The 17,166-nt window shown below is 35.2% G+C and overlaps 1 protein-coding gene across 1 annotated transcript; it reads left to right on the forward strand.

The window, feature by feature from the left end:
* Positions 1-7,946: 7,946 nt before the first annotated feature.
* LOC113351768 lies at positions 7,947-11,183 on the forward strand. The gene is made up of 4 exons (XM_026595702.1): positions 7,947-8,397; positions 8,487-9,221; positions 9,412-10,497; positions 10,861-11,183. Exons 1-4 carry the CDS (start codon positions 7,947-7,949, stop codon positions 11,181-11,183), a joined length of 2,595 nt encoding a protein of 864 aa, XP_026451487.1.
* Positions 11,184-17,166: the final 5,983 nt, after the last annotated feature.

The following is a 17,166-nucleotide window of genomic DNA, read 5'->3' on the forward strand; positions in this document are numbered from 1 at the left end:
AGCTTCAAGGTTTCTTGGTGAACCCTCCGGAGAACTTTCTTCTGTAACAGCGACCTCCTCTTCATCAGCACCAACATGAATAGTTGTTGACGAACACTTATGACCTGTTGTTTATACTTCATCACAATTATAACATAAACCCTTCTATATTCTAGCTCTCATATCAGCATAGGATAGTTTTTTGATGGGTATAATGAGAGGATTGTTTTGTGAAGTGGTAGGAGTGACATGTATAGTGTTGAGTATTGGGTTGATAGAAGATGGAGATGTTTTAGTGTTGGTGGAAGAAGGTAAAAACAGAAGAGCTGGTTTAAATGGAAATTTATTCTTTTTAGCAGTTTTTGCCAACAAAGCCTCTTGCATACTGACTAGATATATAGCTTGATCTAATATTTGGGTGAAAACATCTAAACATGACCGCTAATAAAACTAGAAGAGTAAAGTAATCTTCAGGAAGATGACGAAAGTTTGCTACCATGAGAACTTTAAGCACTTCAAAAACTTCTTGGTGTTCAACTACAAAACCATTTTGACTGAGTTTATTAAAATCGCCCACAATATCATCGTGACCAAGTTCTTGAAAACGAGAACAAATATCCTTAACAAAATTTTCCCAGACAACAACGAGTTTGCTTTCCTGATAATCTTGAAACAAAACATCACCTCTAGCATCCAAATAAAGAGAATCTAGATTTATCTTTTGTTCATCATCCATTACGTGCATTTATTTTTACATTTTCGGATCCAATCTCTGAGTATATCAACGTTGAATCTCGGAAATTCTATCTTTGGTTTGGAATGATGGTAACTACTTTCACCATTAGAAGTTGAAGATCGTTGAAACTCACTGTGTTCTCCGGTGTAGTGAAATGGAGGAGTGCAAAAAGCACCAACATGAACTGAACCCAGTATTCCTCCATTCGAATCTAAACGATGGTCTCCTTGTTGAGCAGATCTTTGATCTAGAGTTCCATTGAACATAAAAAACATTCTCTATAAATATTCTTCAGATGGGTTTTTGTGATTATCTGTAACTTGTTTTGAGAGATCTTTATATTGTTGATCCAAGGTGTTAATTGATTGAACTAAGTCTTTCTGCTGCGCAATGAACTCTTTCTGCTGGTTTGCTAGTTCACCTTGTATTTTGGAAAAATTTGCTTGGTTGTTTGAATATTCATTCTGTTTGAGCGTAAGTTCATCAAGTCGTTTAGATATTTCTTTTAACCTCTCTCTGTTAGCCATTTGAAAAGAAGAAAAAAAATCTCATAGGATTGCAACAACTCTGGTACCAATTTGTAGCGGTCTTCACTGACAAAAGGTTCTTGCAAGGACTTTACGTGAATGAAAGAGAGAATAAATGTAGATATGGGAAGATGAGAAAGAATCAGAGAAGCAACAGAATAAATTAAGGGTTGAGATGGGAGGAAGAATAACAGAAACAGTACCAGACAAGATTGACGGAGAAAAGAAGGAAAAGTTTTTTTACTTAATAATTCATGTCACAAACCAACTACAGAGAAGGAATATAAGGACAATCACGTGAAGAAGAAGTTACATGGAAAACAATAAGTAAAGGCACCAAGGATAGACTAAGGTCTCACAAAAGGGGGTGCCCATAAGGAGGGACATAACATTTTGATATCTCAAGCTTGTTATCAATGTTAGGTGATCAAAACTATATCTTGATTTCTAGTTTACTAAGTCAAGTTTCGGATATGTTAGAATTGTAGTTGAGTATCAGAGATCACCCTTGAAGACTAAAGATCAATGAAGATATTCGGAGAACTTCTGTATCAGGTATGTGAAGACTGAACCACTCTGTTTTACTCACCATACCATCATCCTATCTATTAAGATTATGTCGTATGACTTATAATACATTAACAAAGAATATGTTTTAAGTCGAGATTGTCTTGTGAAAAATCTCGAAATATAATTTAGCGAATGTTCAATGGTCCTTAACAATATTAGTTCTATGAATTAATTTGTGCATCAATTGAAAATTACTCATACAAATGACTATATCACTTGGGAGTGTTTCAAACATCAAAAGAAAGAAATATGAACTTACTAAATTTTCACTCAGGGTAGATTGGCGAACTTAGTTTGCAAACCATAGATCTGAGATTCAAAAATACAAGAAGGTTGGCGAACCAGTTCAAAAACCACAAGTTATGTTGGAAAAGTTCACAAACTCGATTGGCGAACCATGGTGAACTGAATTTATGGACTAATTGGTTAGCAGTTGGCGAGCCCAGTTCACGAACTCTGGTCAACTGAGTTTCGGAGTCTAGTAGGGTTGGAGAACTCGGTTCACGAACAGTAGCACCCTGACTCGTGAACAAGCCTTACGGTTGGCGAACCTTTGTACCAATTGTCCTGAAAATGTTTAGAAGATACTCAAAGACTTATTATTTTAATATGTTTAGCATTGCTAGAACTCTTTTAAACACTTTTAAGACTTCATTGATTTTTCAAACACTTTTGTGTTTGAATCATGATTAATTTCTTAAGTGTTTAAATGAATATCAGGTAGCTCTTTGGCTAACTTGCCAAAATGAACAATCATTATACACGGTTCAGTAACCGAAACTATGTGTATAGTCTTTTACTGTAGTTTGAAGACCTATTTTGTTTGCTTGATTCTTAAATTATCTTAGATTGAATTCTAAGTTAATCCCGGTCTTTGAAAACTTTAAGTAGAGCATCTCTGTCAATTGGTAAAATCAGTCCCTGACATTTTGTATCATGGTTGATTCTAGAGTTGTCTCCATTGACCTTTTAGGTCTACGACTAAAAGGACTTCGCTTGGGGATTCGTGAATCCAAGTCCGACTATCTTTACCTTGATAGTTCGTGAATCCTGATCTTGTTTTCTGTTATCAAGGTTTCCGTAATCTTTTTCAGGCAAGATAGATAGTAATCACAAAATTCTCTTCGTATCAGGCTTTGTGATTCCTCAAACTAGATATCTAAAGACTGATCTTATTTGATTTTTCGATGATTGTTCTTGAGAGGTGATTAAGAATCTAGGCTTCTCTTCGGGAGTCGTAAGTTCCGCATTTGTGAGGTTTGCTAGCTTTCTATTGCAAACAGATTTCCATACCTTGATCTTTGATCTAAATGGAAATAAAATAGGTTTATTTTTTAGAGGAAGATTGGTATCAAAAGTCATTACTTTGGTTGAAGTAACTTTTCGGATGTAAAAAACGTTATCTTAGGAAATCAAGTGTGTAGCCTTGCAAGGTTCAAGCAACATAAGGAGCGCGACTGTAACTGAATCGCTTAGAGGGTATATTCGGTCTCAACTACATTCCAGTTTGAAGTATGATAGTAGGCTAGTGTGTGCAGCGGCTTAATACAGTATGGTGTTCAATATGGACGAGGTCCGGGGGTTTTTCTACTATTTCGGTTTTCTTGTTAACAAAATTTCTGGTGTCTTATGTTTTTCCTTTTGCGCGTTATATTGTTTATCTTTATAATTGGATTTATACATGTTTGTACGTATTCAATCTAACTAGATAAGTCCGCTTAATTATAATTGATTATGAGACTAGTTTCTTATAGAATTCGTATCTTGAAAGATAGATAACAAGTTTAGTCACTTGGCAGAATTCCGAATGAATTATTTGGATATGACTAGATTGATCTTGGATATTTATTTTTGAGATCGTCCAAGTACTCTGCTTAATAATCAGGTTCACAGACCTTATGTCTATATACATATTAATTGAGTAGAGATTGAGATACTAACTCTGTACATATTTTCATGGATCATTAAGTTGGTCTACTTGTAATTGTGTTAAGTTTTGTATATACAGGTTGTCGAACAAAAAAGTTAGGTGCATTTGGTATCCCCTGTGTTTTCAATTGGTATCAGAGCCAGCAAACACTGTTTACCCAATAATTCTGTATTTCAAGCAATCTGTGTTATGGACAAGAGTGCAATATCAATTAACATACCACCAGCTTTTGATGGCACAAATTACTCATGGTGGAAAACTGCTATGTGATTTTTCTTACAAGCTCGTGACTTTTAGACATGGATTCTTGTTGTAAGATGATATAATATGCTCCATTTGAGGGATAAGGAGCCGCGGATGTTCCTAAAGGCATAAAAACATATGACGACAAAGAAATCAAACATGCTAAATGCAACTCTGATGGATTAAACCATGCCATAAGCCAAGATCTTCAACATCATGTGTCTATTGCACTAGATCTAAAGATTTTTGGGATATCTTAGAAACCGTATTTGAAGGGAGTTCCGCAGAGAAAGAAGCCATGCTTCAAAACTTAATTTCTGATTGGGAAAACCTTCGTATGTATGATGAATATTTGTTTAAGGAATTTAATTACAAATTGTCGAAAATTGTGAAACTTGTTATTCATTAGGTAAGAATATTCCTGAAAAGGATATTATAATGAAAATTCTAAGATTTTACCAGCTTGATACGAGTCTAAGAAACATACCATCATGAAAGGAAATGATCTTACTACACTTTCCAGAAGTACCCTTGTTGGAAAGTTAAATATCTTTGATCATGAACTGCAAACTAAAGCTGATAAAGCTATTGCGTTCAAAGCACTTAAAAACACTGATGTACTTGCTAATAGTGAAAGTGTGGGTGTCTCTGACAAAGATCTTGCTAACGAAATTTCAGATGAAGATCTTGAAAATTTGGTTTCTCTTATTACAAGATAGTTTAGAGATCTTATTAAAAAGAGGAATAAACGGTTCTCAAGAGAAAGTCCTCCATCATCAGTTGAACCTCATGATCCTATTGCTCCTAAGAAGGATGATGATGAGAGTGATGATGAGGATATTCCTCAGTGCTTCAAGTGTATAGGTTTTTGTCACTTTGCCAGTGATGGTCCAAATTGACGAAAATACACTGGAAACAAGGGTTTTGCTGCAACTCTTGATAAAACTATTGATCGATATGATTCATATGAAGAAGAAAGTTATAGTTTAGCACTTATAGTTGAAACAACCAATTTTCATGAGAGTAGTGATACTCATATAAATCTTGACAAACTGTTTGAAGATCCCTGCTCATCTACAACTTTTGAGTATATAATGAATTTTTATTTTGAAAAACTTATTACTGATCTTCCAGAAACATCTCTGATGTGTCTGATAGGTAAGAATGAAAGTGTTGTTGATCCTCTACTCAACCGTCCCCGTCCTTACTGTAGTGCTGAAGGTCATGGACTTCAATAATTCTTCAAGTACACGCAGAAAGTAAGGTATGTCAACAAACTACAACAGAGGGCGAGTCATTTGATAAATGTTCTTAAGTTCTTTCAAAAGACAAACCCAGCTAAGGTATGTAACTTTGTTTCTCCTACTTCTTCTAAGAGTGCTATTATTCCTGAGGAAGAAGGGAAAAAGGGATCACGGTCTAAACGATCGGAAAAAAAAATGGAAATTGACAGACTAGTACAGGAATCAAGAGGTGAGCCTATTGGTACTCACCCCATCACATTGAAAATGGTGTCATCTTGTCTCATGTGCCCTGAAAGAGACAAGAACATTGCACCTCCAAAGGGCTTTGGGACAAACTCTTTGTTTGTGATTTGGATCTTATTACTTGAATTTCTATCTATTTTCACATACTCAAGGTTAAAATCTCTTTGATATTTCATGCTTAAAATGAGAATAACATTAATTCATGTTACCAGAAATCAGTAAGTCACGCTTCTGAAAAAATTTCACGTGAAGAGAGAGAGAAACTGTGAGGTGGTGCGATTTGAGGCGATTCTTACTTTTTTGGTTTGTGTGGTCACTTTCCTCTTTTCTCCGTCTTGGACGGCGGAATGACGACGATGCCTAGTGGTTCTTGATCTCTACAGACTGGCTCCGATGTTGTAGAGGGTGGTTCTTCAAGATCTCCTTTCAACTCACTATTACCTGGTAATGAATCAGGTTCTTTTGGTCAACATTCGATGGGTTCTAAACCCTCTTCTGATGAATCGTTGAAGTTTGGGTCTATTACTTGGTCGGATTTTTTTGCTGAGAAGAAAGCTCAGCCTCAGGAAGCTGAATTGAAGTTTAGAAATCCTGCTATTGTGAATGGGAAGAAAGTTGTATCTCACTCTTTGGCAGATTTTGCTGATGACATTAAGAAATGGCAAGATCTGGTGGTCGGAGCTTTTGTAGGTAAGAGATCTGCGTATGTGGCGGTTAAATATGTTGTTGATAAAAAATGGAAACTTAAGGGTGAGTTTAATATGACTTTACACGATGAATCTATATTTGTATTTGATTTTGCTCTTGAGGAAGATCGAATTGCTGTTTTGGAGAGGGGTTCTTTCTATATTTCTAGCAAATTATTTGTTGTTCGTCCTTGGAGTAGAACTCTTTAGAAAGATCTTGAAGAATTGCATACTATTCCAATTTGGATGAATATTAGAAAAGTTCATTTGTACATGTGGAATTCTAAAGGCCTGAGCAGCATTGCTAGTTGTGTGGGTGTTCCTATTATGCTTGATAAACAGACATTAAATAGAACGAGAATGAGTTATGCTCGTGTCTGTGTTTAAATTGATACTTCATGTGAGTTTCCTAGTTCTATTCATGTGCATTTGGATAATATGTTATCTTTTGAAGTGGATGTTGAGTACCCATGAAAGCCTCCAATGTGTACCCATTGCAAGACTTTCAATCATTCTCCCATTGCTTGTAAGAAGGTGGTTGAAATTGTGCAGAAGAACCCTGTAACTCAATGTAAGAAGAACATTCCTGATAAGGAAGGGTAGGTTATTAAAGGCTCTAAAAGGAATAAAACAATATCGAAAATGAAGGTGTTAAGGTTACACAACAGGGCTTGGCTAATGGCTCTGAATTGGAGAATCAAATGGAAGGTATTGAGCATTCAATAACTGGGATGGATACAATTAAAAGTGCTTCTCATTCTTCAAAATCTATCAGTGGTGGTGTGATTGAAACCATTATTATATTTGAGGTCTTAGTTGAGCAGGATCTCAATGTCTCCCTTCACCAACCCATGCAGGCTCAAGGGGAGGGTATGAAAGGAAATAATACTGGTTCTTCTCTTATTACTGATCAATAAGGAGGAGCTAGATCTCTTTTAATCAAGGCCAATGATAGGGGTCCTCCAAAGCTAGCACCGGCTAAGAACTCAGATCTGAAAAGATCTGGTAGAGGTAAGAAGCCTAATCTTACCCAAATCCATAATGTTTAAAATTGCAATTTGGAATATAAGAGGGCTTAATGAACCTCTTAAACAAGTAGAAGTAGCTTCTTTTATTATATTAAATAAAATTTGAATAATTGGTGTTGTGGAAACCCATGTTCAAGAATTATGTGCTAGTAGTATAAGACACAAACTAATGCCTTCTTGGCAATTTCTAGATAATTACAATAATGATTCTGCTGGTATGATATGGATTGGTTGGGACCCTTGTAAGGTTAAGATTACTATTCTTCATTCCTCTTCTCAGTGTATTTTCGCTTTGGTGGATACTGTTAAGGGGTTTTCTTTTGTGGCTACTTTTGTGTATGGCAACAATGATATTGTTATTCGTCGGTCTTTATGGGAAGATATATGTAACTTCAGTCAGTATAATTCTAGACCTTGGATTATTTTAGGAGATTTCAATTTCATTATGTCTCCTACTGAGAAAACTGGTGGTGCTGAGATAAAACCTTTTCATTATCAAGATTTAAGCAACTGTGTCCAAGAGGCTCATCTCATGGATTTACCTTATTCAGGATGTTTCTATACTTGGTTTAATAAACAAGGTGCTACTAGAATTAGTTCTAACATTGATAGAATCATGGTTAATATGGAGTAGATTGATCAGTTTGTGGATTCAAAGGCAGAATTTCTTCTCCCTGGGGTTTTTGATAATTCTCCTGGAATTGCCTATATATTTGAAAAAAGAAAACATGGGCCTCCACCTTTTAGATTCTTTAACTATATGATTGAGGAACCTGATTTTATTGATTTGATTATAAGGGTTTGGAATGTTAAGGTGAGGGGTAATCCTATGTATGTGTTCATGACTAAACTCAGAAAAGCTAAAGCTGTTATTATAGATTGGAAGAGAATTAAATTTAAGAACCTCTCTGAGCAGGTTATGGAGGCAAAGAAAGAGATGACTCTAGTTCAGCAGCAGGTTCAAGCCCATCCTCTTTGTCCTGTGTTGGCTAGAAAGGAAAAAGAAGCAGTCCAACAGTATGCTAAGATTGTTATATATGAGGAGTCTATGAATAAGCAAAAGTCTAGAGTTCAGTGGCTTGATTTGGGTGATTCCAATACTCATTTTTTTCATAATTCCCTCAAGGAAAGGAGATCAAGGAATAATATTCTTACTCTTACTTCTAGGGATGGTGTGGTCTTGGTGGATGACAAGGAGATAGCTTCAGAGTGTATTGATTTTTTTTCTCTAAACTTTATGATGAAGAAGGAAAGGAGGACACTAATGGCAAATTAATTGAGGATCTCCACTTTGATAAAGTTATTGATGATACTTCTAAAGAGACTCTTATTAGGCCTATTACCAGAGATGAAATAGTTCAAGCTCTTGCTTCCATAGGATCAGGGAAAGCTCCTGGTCCAGATGGTTTTTCCAGTCATTTTTTCAAATTCTGCTGGGCAATAATTGGAGATGAGTTTGTGGCTGTTGTCAAAAATGTTTTTAAGAGCTCAAAATTCCTTAAAGAGGTAAACAACACTTTTGTTACTCTTGTTGCTAAAAATGAGAATCCTAGTGGTATTGTGGACTACAGACCTATAGCTTGTTGTGGAGCAGTTTACAAATGCATTGCCAAGATTATCTCTCTCAGAATGAAGTTGTTATTGAAGCATTTAATCCATCCCTGCCAATCTGCTTTTATGGCAGGTAGATCTATTCAAGACAACATTCTAGTAGCACATGAGATTGTTAGAAACTATCATAGGACTACTGGTACTCCTATATGTACCATGAAGATTGATCTCAGGAAAGCATATGACACTGTTAGCTTGAAGGCAGTTCTTATTACTTTAAAGAAGATGGGATTCCCTGCTATATTTATTGGCTGGATTGAAATTTGTATTACTTCACCTAAGTTTTTTATTCTTATTAATGGGTCTCCATATGGCTACTTTGGAGCTAGAAGAGGACTGAGACAAGGGTGTCCCCTCTTTCCCTATCTTTTTGTCATGGTGATGGAGCTTCTTAGCATTATTCTTCAAAAACAGGTTGATAATGGTGTGCATGGTCTTCATCCTAGATGCAAAATAACCAGACTAACTCATCTCTGCTTTGCAGATGATGTTTAAGTTTTTCTTTAAAGGCACTACTAATGCAGCTGCTAATCTAAGGAGGGGTCACATGGAGTTTAGTGCTTGTTCTGGTCTTCAAATGTACCAATAGAAAATTTTTTTGTTTGCTTCTGCAGTTAGAGATGATGAGATACAGAGTATACTTCATATTATTCAATGTCTTGAGGATAAATTGCCAGTAAGGTATTTGGGCCTTCCCCTTCTCTCTACTAGATTGTCTTACTATGACTGTCAGATCTTGATTGCCAAAATAAAAGCTAGAGTACGATCCTGGAAGTCTAAACACTTAGATTTTTCTGGTAGATTAACATTGATTAAGCATGTTTTATATGGTATGGTCTTCTTTTGGTTATCCTGCTTCATCCTCCCTAAGAGAGCTATAAAGGAAATCACTAGTATATTTGAAAGGTTTTTATGGGATGGCTGTGAATTAGGAAAGAAGCATTGTCCTATTAGATGGTCCACTGTTTGTTTGCCTTATAATATATTAGGAGTTAGAGACATTGAAGTTAATAACTTATCTGCTAATCTAAAACATTTATGGGACCTTGTTTCTGGAAAAGACTCCATTTGGACTGATTGGGTCAAGAAAAACCTTATCAAAACAAGAAATATTTGGGAAATTCCTATTCCTTCTGATTCTTCTTGGTGTTGGAGAAGAGTTCTAGATCAGAGACAAATTGCTAGAGACATGGTCATTACAATTTTGGGTGATGGAGAAAATACTAGTTTTTTGCATGATAATTGGCATTATAAGGGTAGATTGTCTTCTTGGATTGATCCTTATATAATTTTTGAGTATTTTCCAAATGATGCTTGCATTGTCTCAGATTTTGTTAAAAATGATGAATGGTCTTTACCTCCTTCATCTGATCCTAGCATTGCAGCTATCTTTTTAAAAGTGGCTTCAACTGATTTCCTTACTTCTGAGAAGGACAAGGTTATGTGGTCTGTTAGTAGTTCTGGGGGTTTTTCAGTTAAAGATACTTATAATTCCTTATTTCCTCATGGTGAGAAAGTGAACTGGAGTACCCTTGTTTGGTTTAAACTTCATATACCTAGGTATTACTTTATTACTTGGGTGACTTTACATGGCAGATTAAAAACTAGAGATAAGCTTCTTAAATGGAATGTTATTGCTGCTTCTTCTTGTTTATTCTGTGCTGCTACTGAAGAAAATGACGGACATCTGTTCCATGCTTGTGAGTTTGCTAGCCAAATTTAGAGAGGATTTCTTATCAAAATGGGATATCATAGAGATCCTTGTAATACTTGGCAGGAGGAAATCCAATGGTGCATTGATGAATTTAAAGGCTCTTCATGTGTTGTTCTGATTAAGAAGATGATATTTAACAGTTTTATTTATAACATCTGGAGGGAAAGGAATTCTAGGATTTTTGAATCTAAGTATAATTCTTTGGAATTAGTGAGCTACCTAACTGTCCAAGAAGTGTGGATTAAGTTGAATGCTCATCATTTGAAGGATGTTGATTCTGCTGCTAACAGGTTATTCATGGAGAGATAGAGGGTCAACTGTGAGTTCATTTTAAAGCAACCTATTTTAGGTGCTTGTCTTGCTCCTACTGGTTATGATGTTATGATAAATACTGATGGTTCAATGTCTGGAGATGGTGATGGTTTTGGAGCTATTATAAGAGATTCTCTAGGAAACCATTTGATAGCAACTACTGGAGGAAGTCACTCTATCTCTGTTGAGACTCATGAACTGCAGGGTGTGGAACTGGGTTTAAAAATTGGGCTTGAGATTGAAGAAAAATGTATCCACCTCTGTACTGATTCTTTATCTACTTGCCTGCTTCTTAAAAGTAATGATCCTAAACCCCCTGGAAGACTGTCCAGATTTGGAGAAGAATTATATTGCTGCTGAGAAAATTTGACTCTGTGAAGATTAGTTACTGTTATAAGGAGAGTAATAGAGCTGCTCACTATCTTGCAGGGATTTACCCTTGTTCTAACTATGTGAAGATTGATGAAGCTGAGTTTAATTTGGAGTTTAGAGAAATTCTGGCTGCTAATAGGGCAGGAAAGTTTTTATCAGACATTAGTCTATTTTTTCTTTGTTTGTTTTTTGTTTAGTTTTATTTTCTGTTTGGTTGGGGTCGCCTTAACCCCGCTTGTTGTATCAAAATTAAAAAAAAAAACATTAATTCATGTTGAGCCTTGATCCATTGAGTTTTATCCAGTTTTCTGGTTTTTGACTTGGTTTTAATAACTAAAATGGTCAAAATTTATTTCCACCTCCACAAGGATATTATTGGAATATTCAAAAGAATTTTATCTTGAAACTATTAGTTTCGCTCTCTTCACATTACTTTTCAAGTAATAAGTATAAAGACTTACCCTTGCACAAACTTAAGAAAGGGTAAAATTTTGTTTTTTCTTTTTAGTTTGTTTTGGTATGTGAGCGGACCTTTTCAGGCCGATCGGTTCCTGAGCTATTGGTTATTCTTTCTATTTAAAACTCTTGATAGTTTTTGGAATTTTCAAAAAATTTATAAGTGACTTAAAGGTTTATATTTTACTGTTCCTAAGGAGAAAAAATTACTTTTTAAGAGAAATAGGAAAAGCGTGAAGAAACCTAGGTCAAACTTCTTAAATTAGCAAAGGTTTGCAAATATTCTTGAAGAGCTTAAGAAGACCTAGATGGAAGTGCAAGATCTTAAAAACATCCTGCAGAATCTTTGGAGATCCAAGAAGCACTTGTCAAACAATAACCAAACAGGTTTGAAGGATCGAATGCTCTTCTTCACAAAACTTATGTTCCAATGTTTGTTAATGATGAAGAGTTCAGGCATGATCATGCTTTCTTCAAAGATTTTTTTACTAGTTAACTCCTTGTAGGAATTTTGTTCTTATTGTTAAGGAGGAACACTGGTTCTTGGAGTAGTTTTTATATGTTACATTAGCAATTCCAAATATTATCATCTTGCATAGTTGAAGTTTATTAATTGAATTTTATTTGGAAGATGACTTGCAATACCTAATCCCCATGGTTGTATATATGTATTGCCTATTTTGTGAGATTTGTTCTTTGCTATCATTATTGGTGATTATAACATATATCTCATATTTTCTTATAGGTTAAGCTCTTTTACTCTTGCAAAACAGGAGGAAACTATTTTGAGAATGACAGTTTAAATTTTCATGGTTATACTTTTTGTGAATAAACTGCTACAGGATTTCGTAAGATGTTCTTTAGGGATCGATCTATCTCCTTGATTGTGTCACCACCAGGGAATAAGTGGTGAACTTTAATCTCTACGTTCGTACATGGCTAGAGAAGTTATAATTCTTATGTTGAGTCATATCACACTAAGTATTCTCTTTTTCATAATTGGCGTAGAGAAAAGTTTGTGTTGATGATTTTTCTCGCGAAAATATTGTATCTTAGTGCAACTAACATTAAGATTGCTATATTTAACTTCTTTGTTCTTATCCTGAAAGATAGATAACAAGTTTAATAACTCGGGAGGATTCCGATTGAATTATTTGGATACGACTAGATTGATCTTGGATATTGATTTTTGATATCGTCCAAGTACTCTATCTAACAATCAGGTTCATGGACCTTGTATCTATATATATATTGATTGAGTAAAGGTTGAGATATTAACTCTATACATATTTTCATGGATCATTAAGTTGGTCTACTTTCAATTGTGTTAAGTTTTGTCTATACAGGTTGCTGAACGGAAAAGTTGAGTGTATTTGGTATCCCTTGAATTTTCAGAATGGTAAATAATATGAGTAAACAGGATAATCAATCTTCACATTTCTTTGTTGATGAAGTTTCGGTTGGCGCCGTTGTCCTTCAGTTTTCAATCTTCAGGGTCGATTGTAAATTCTGATACTCAACTACCACACTTTATTCCAAGTCCGAGACTGACTCTAGTATACTATAAATCAAGATATAGTTTTAATCAACTAAATATGACAACAAGATTGATACACCAAAACTTGTGAGCTTGACCGAGTAATGTTCTAACAAGTTGTACTCTAATACGACTCAAATGTGCGAGAAAGAATGTTAAACACGCATTTGGAATTGTGAGAAATAGATCTTCTCCAAGTTCGCCATCATTTTGTAGGTCATGTCGTTATTTATTCCAATAAAAATGAGCAGCACGTGCATAATTTTGCATTATATGGTTATCGAGAAAACCATATGAGATTTTACCTAGAAGAATTATGAAGAGGTAGGTTTGAGGAAAGATGTTAAACCACAACGTGATCGTTTTCCAATATAGAATATAGATTAAACACTAACAAAATCTAATATTGTAATTCGTATGAAATGCTAAGAGATAATCCGACCACGCATTTCTGGGATGGGTTTGGGACAAGATCGTTTAAAGTTTACTTTTACTTTTATCATTTTAATTATTAATTCAATTCTTAAGTAGTTTAGGTTATCAATGTAATTTAAATTTGTTAAACGAAAATTCCTTTGCTTAATTTAAGTAACTAACAATTAAGTTTAAATTCATATATGATTACACTTAACCTAAATCTAATTATTAAAAATTTAGTCTAAACTAAATATTATATATTTATTTTAAAGCGAAGTTTTGCACCTAATCAGTGTTAGAACATTGCTCGGTCGAACTCGCATGCGTTTGTATCTCAAGCATGTTTGTAAATGTTAGTGATCAAAACTATAAGTCTTGATTTCTAGTCTATTATAGATAAGTCTCAGACTAGGATAGAAAGTGTAGTTGAGCTCAAGGACTTCATGGCGTTTCATCATACAAGCAGAAGAACTACTCAAGGAACCGGTGGAACTTCTCGAAAAAAAGGTATGTGAAGACTTGAACTTATCTATCACTCAAAAGTATATCTACTCTATCTCCTACTCTTTGAGACAAGGAGTCGTATGATATATATATAGACTTGGATTATACACATTTGGTATTTCGAGCCGAGTATACCTCGCCTATCTATATCTCGAAATATGTGTTGGTAAGCTTTTCGCTTCGATCAAGTTTGTCTTTACCATGTGATGAAAGTCATGATATGTTTCAATCATCTTGAAAATTGCTTTGACGAGAAATGGTGTAACAACAATATAACGTCCTCTAAGAATGTTTCAATGATTGAAATGAGAGTTTAGATTACATAGCCAATGGTGTACAAAGGCATTGTTGTGGAAACACATTTATGTATAAGTCCTATTCCTTGAACCAAAGTTTGCGAACTTTGTTGATCAAGAGAACCGGAAGAATGACTTGAGCCAAGTCCGCGAATTGCCAAAGTTCTCAAACCCGAAAATTTCTGCTGGAGTTGACAAACTACTTGCATGAATCTAAGTCTGCGAACCCAGTCCGCGAACCGGCGAAGTTCTCATACCCGAGAATTTCTGCCGGAGTTTGTAAACTTTGCCCAGTAACTTAAGTCCGCGAACCTAGTTTGCGAACTTGAGAAGGTTATATATCTGAAGATGATTTCTGAACTTAAATTTAAAAAGACTAAGGAATGCATTTTGCAACCCGTGGCTATAAAAGTTCATGAACCGATTCAAGTGAATCAAATCATCTTTGCTTCAATTGTGTCTTGTATAGTACATAAGATTTCCTTGCAATTGAACAACTCTCTAACTAGTTCATTTGAAGTCATTTGAACTAGTTATAATGAAGAAGAACATGGTTGATATAAAATGCTCATATGGCTAACCTTTGGGTTAACTATTGTTGAACCAACAAGTGCATCTGTTTGGGTACGGTTAACAAACCTAGAAGTGTGCATTGTCAAGTGTGTGTAACAAGCTAAGTTTTCGATCTAACGGTTGAGAAATATTAGCTTGAATCTAAATCAGGTTTTCATCTAACGGAATATTGAATGCTTTGTTACTAAGATAACATTGATTGCAATCCCTGATTTGAAAGAATATATAAAGGATACATCTAGTATTGTGAAAAACTAATCCCCACACCTTACGTGTGATAAAAGTTTGCATACCATAGTCGATTCTCTTTTAACCTTTGGTTTTCTTCTTCTAAAACCAGGTTAACGACTTAAAGACTTCATTGGATTGTGAATCAGATTGATTGGCTTGAGATTGATATCTCCGATAGGCAAGATATAAAAGTAATCACAAACATCTTCGTCTCATCGTTTGTGATTCCGCAACATCTTGTTTCGCTACCATACGATTAAGATTGTTGTGAAGTGATTGATAACTCTAGGCTGTTCTTCGGGAATATAAGACCGGACTATCAATTGGTTCATGTTCACCTTGATTATTATCAAAATACGGAACAGAACCTTTAGGGTTTATTTGTGGGAGACAGATTGATCCTTTGATAGACTTGTCTATGTGAGACATATTTGTTTATCGTCAAAGCCTGCAATTTTGGATCGTAGCAACTCTTAGTTGTGGGTGAGATCGGCTAAGGGAATCAAGTGCGTAGTATCCTGCTGGGATCAGAGGCGTAGGAGCATAACTGTACCTTGGATCGGTGGAAGATTGGTTGGGGTTCAACTACAGTACAGTCAGAAGTTAGCTTGGAATAGGCTAGTGTCTATAGCGGCTTAATACAGTGTGTGTTCAATCTGGACTAGGTCCCGGGTTTTTTTTGCATTTGCAGTTTCCTCGTTAGCAAAATTTCTGGTGTCTGTGTTATTTCATTTTCCGCATTATATTGTTTATCTTTATAATTAAATTTCTGGTGTCTGTGTTATCCAACCTTTGGTTGTTGATTGTCATTGATTGATCATGTTCAAACCTTTGCATTCAATGATGTTTCCGACACAAGTGAAAATTCTAGCTAGTCTTGGGCTGATGAATGTTGCTCTAATGGTGATTGGTTTGACAAACCATTAATGATAGAAAGAATCAAAAAATTTGTGAAAAGAAGCCTTAGGTGTGACATACATCTTTCGTCAGCATTTACCGCTAATGATTTTGTGAAGGAAAAATCTTTAAGTGTCAACGAGTTGAATACGTCTGATGGATGTGATGAACCCTCAGCTCTTGCAACCGAAACATCCTCATACTCAAGTCCTGATTCAGAATTTGAGTTTGACGCAAAGATTTTTGAATTCTTGAATAGAGAGGTTCTTCAAGAAAATCTTCAATTAAAAGCTTCATTGAAGAAACTAGAATCATTAATCCATGTGAAAACTCTTGAGATAGATCGTCTCAATGATGAACTCACCAGAACCATTGCTCTAAAGGAAAAAGAGATTAACACTCTTAAGGATGATCTACAAAGATTGTCTGGAAGCTCTGACAAAATTTCAGCAATGTTATTTGGACAGAAGTCCTTTGGAAACACAAATAGTTCAGGATTTAAAGGCAAAACAGCTGGCATTGTCAACCCTGTTTCTTCTATTAATCATGGATTAAAAGTTGACAGTTATGATAAACAGAAGGTACTTCGACAAGACAAAGGATCCCTGATTTGTTTGTTTTGTGGAAATGCAAATCATGTTCAAAGCACGTGCTGGAGATTCAAAAAGAGCAATAAGAAAATCACCAAACTGCAGAAGAACATGGAAAAGATGAATCTGAATAATCAACAGGGAACTCATAAAACCAGTGCTTCCATATTCAGAAGAGGTAGGAAATCTGTTTACACAACAAACCTTGGTAAACCACTATGTGGAAAACAAGGGGAGCATTTGGCTCATAACATCTCTGTCTAGTTCCAGAGACGTTTGAATCCTCATCTTTAACTTGAGAAAATGAGGTTTTGCGTCTTTTTGGCTCAAGTATTATATTTATTTTTGTTAAGAAAATATTCTCCTAACAATATAGATAATGGATCACTATACTACAAAATACTTTTTCTTCTAGGGTTTGACGTTCATAAGCCTGTCTTTATTCATTTGTAGACCTTCTTCTTCCTAAA

This window comes from Papaver somniferum, chromosome 2, assembly GCF_003573695.1.
Source record: "Papaver somniferum cultivar HN1 chromosome 2, ASM357369v1, whole genome shotgun sequence".
NCBI lineage: Eukaryota > Viridiplantae > Streptophyta > Magnoliopsida > Ranunculales > Papaveraceae > Papaver > Papaver somniferum.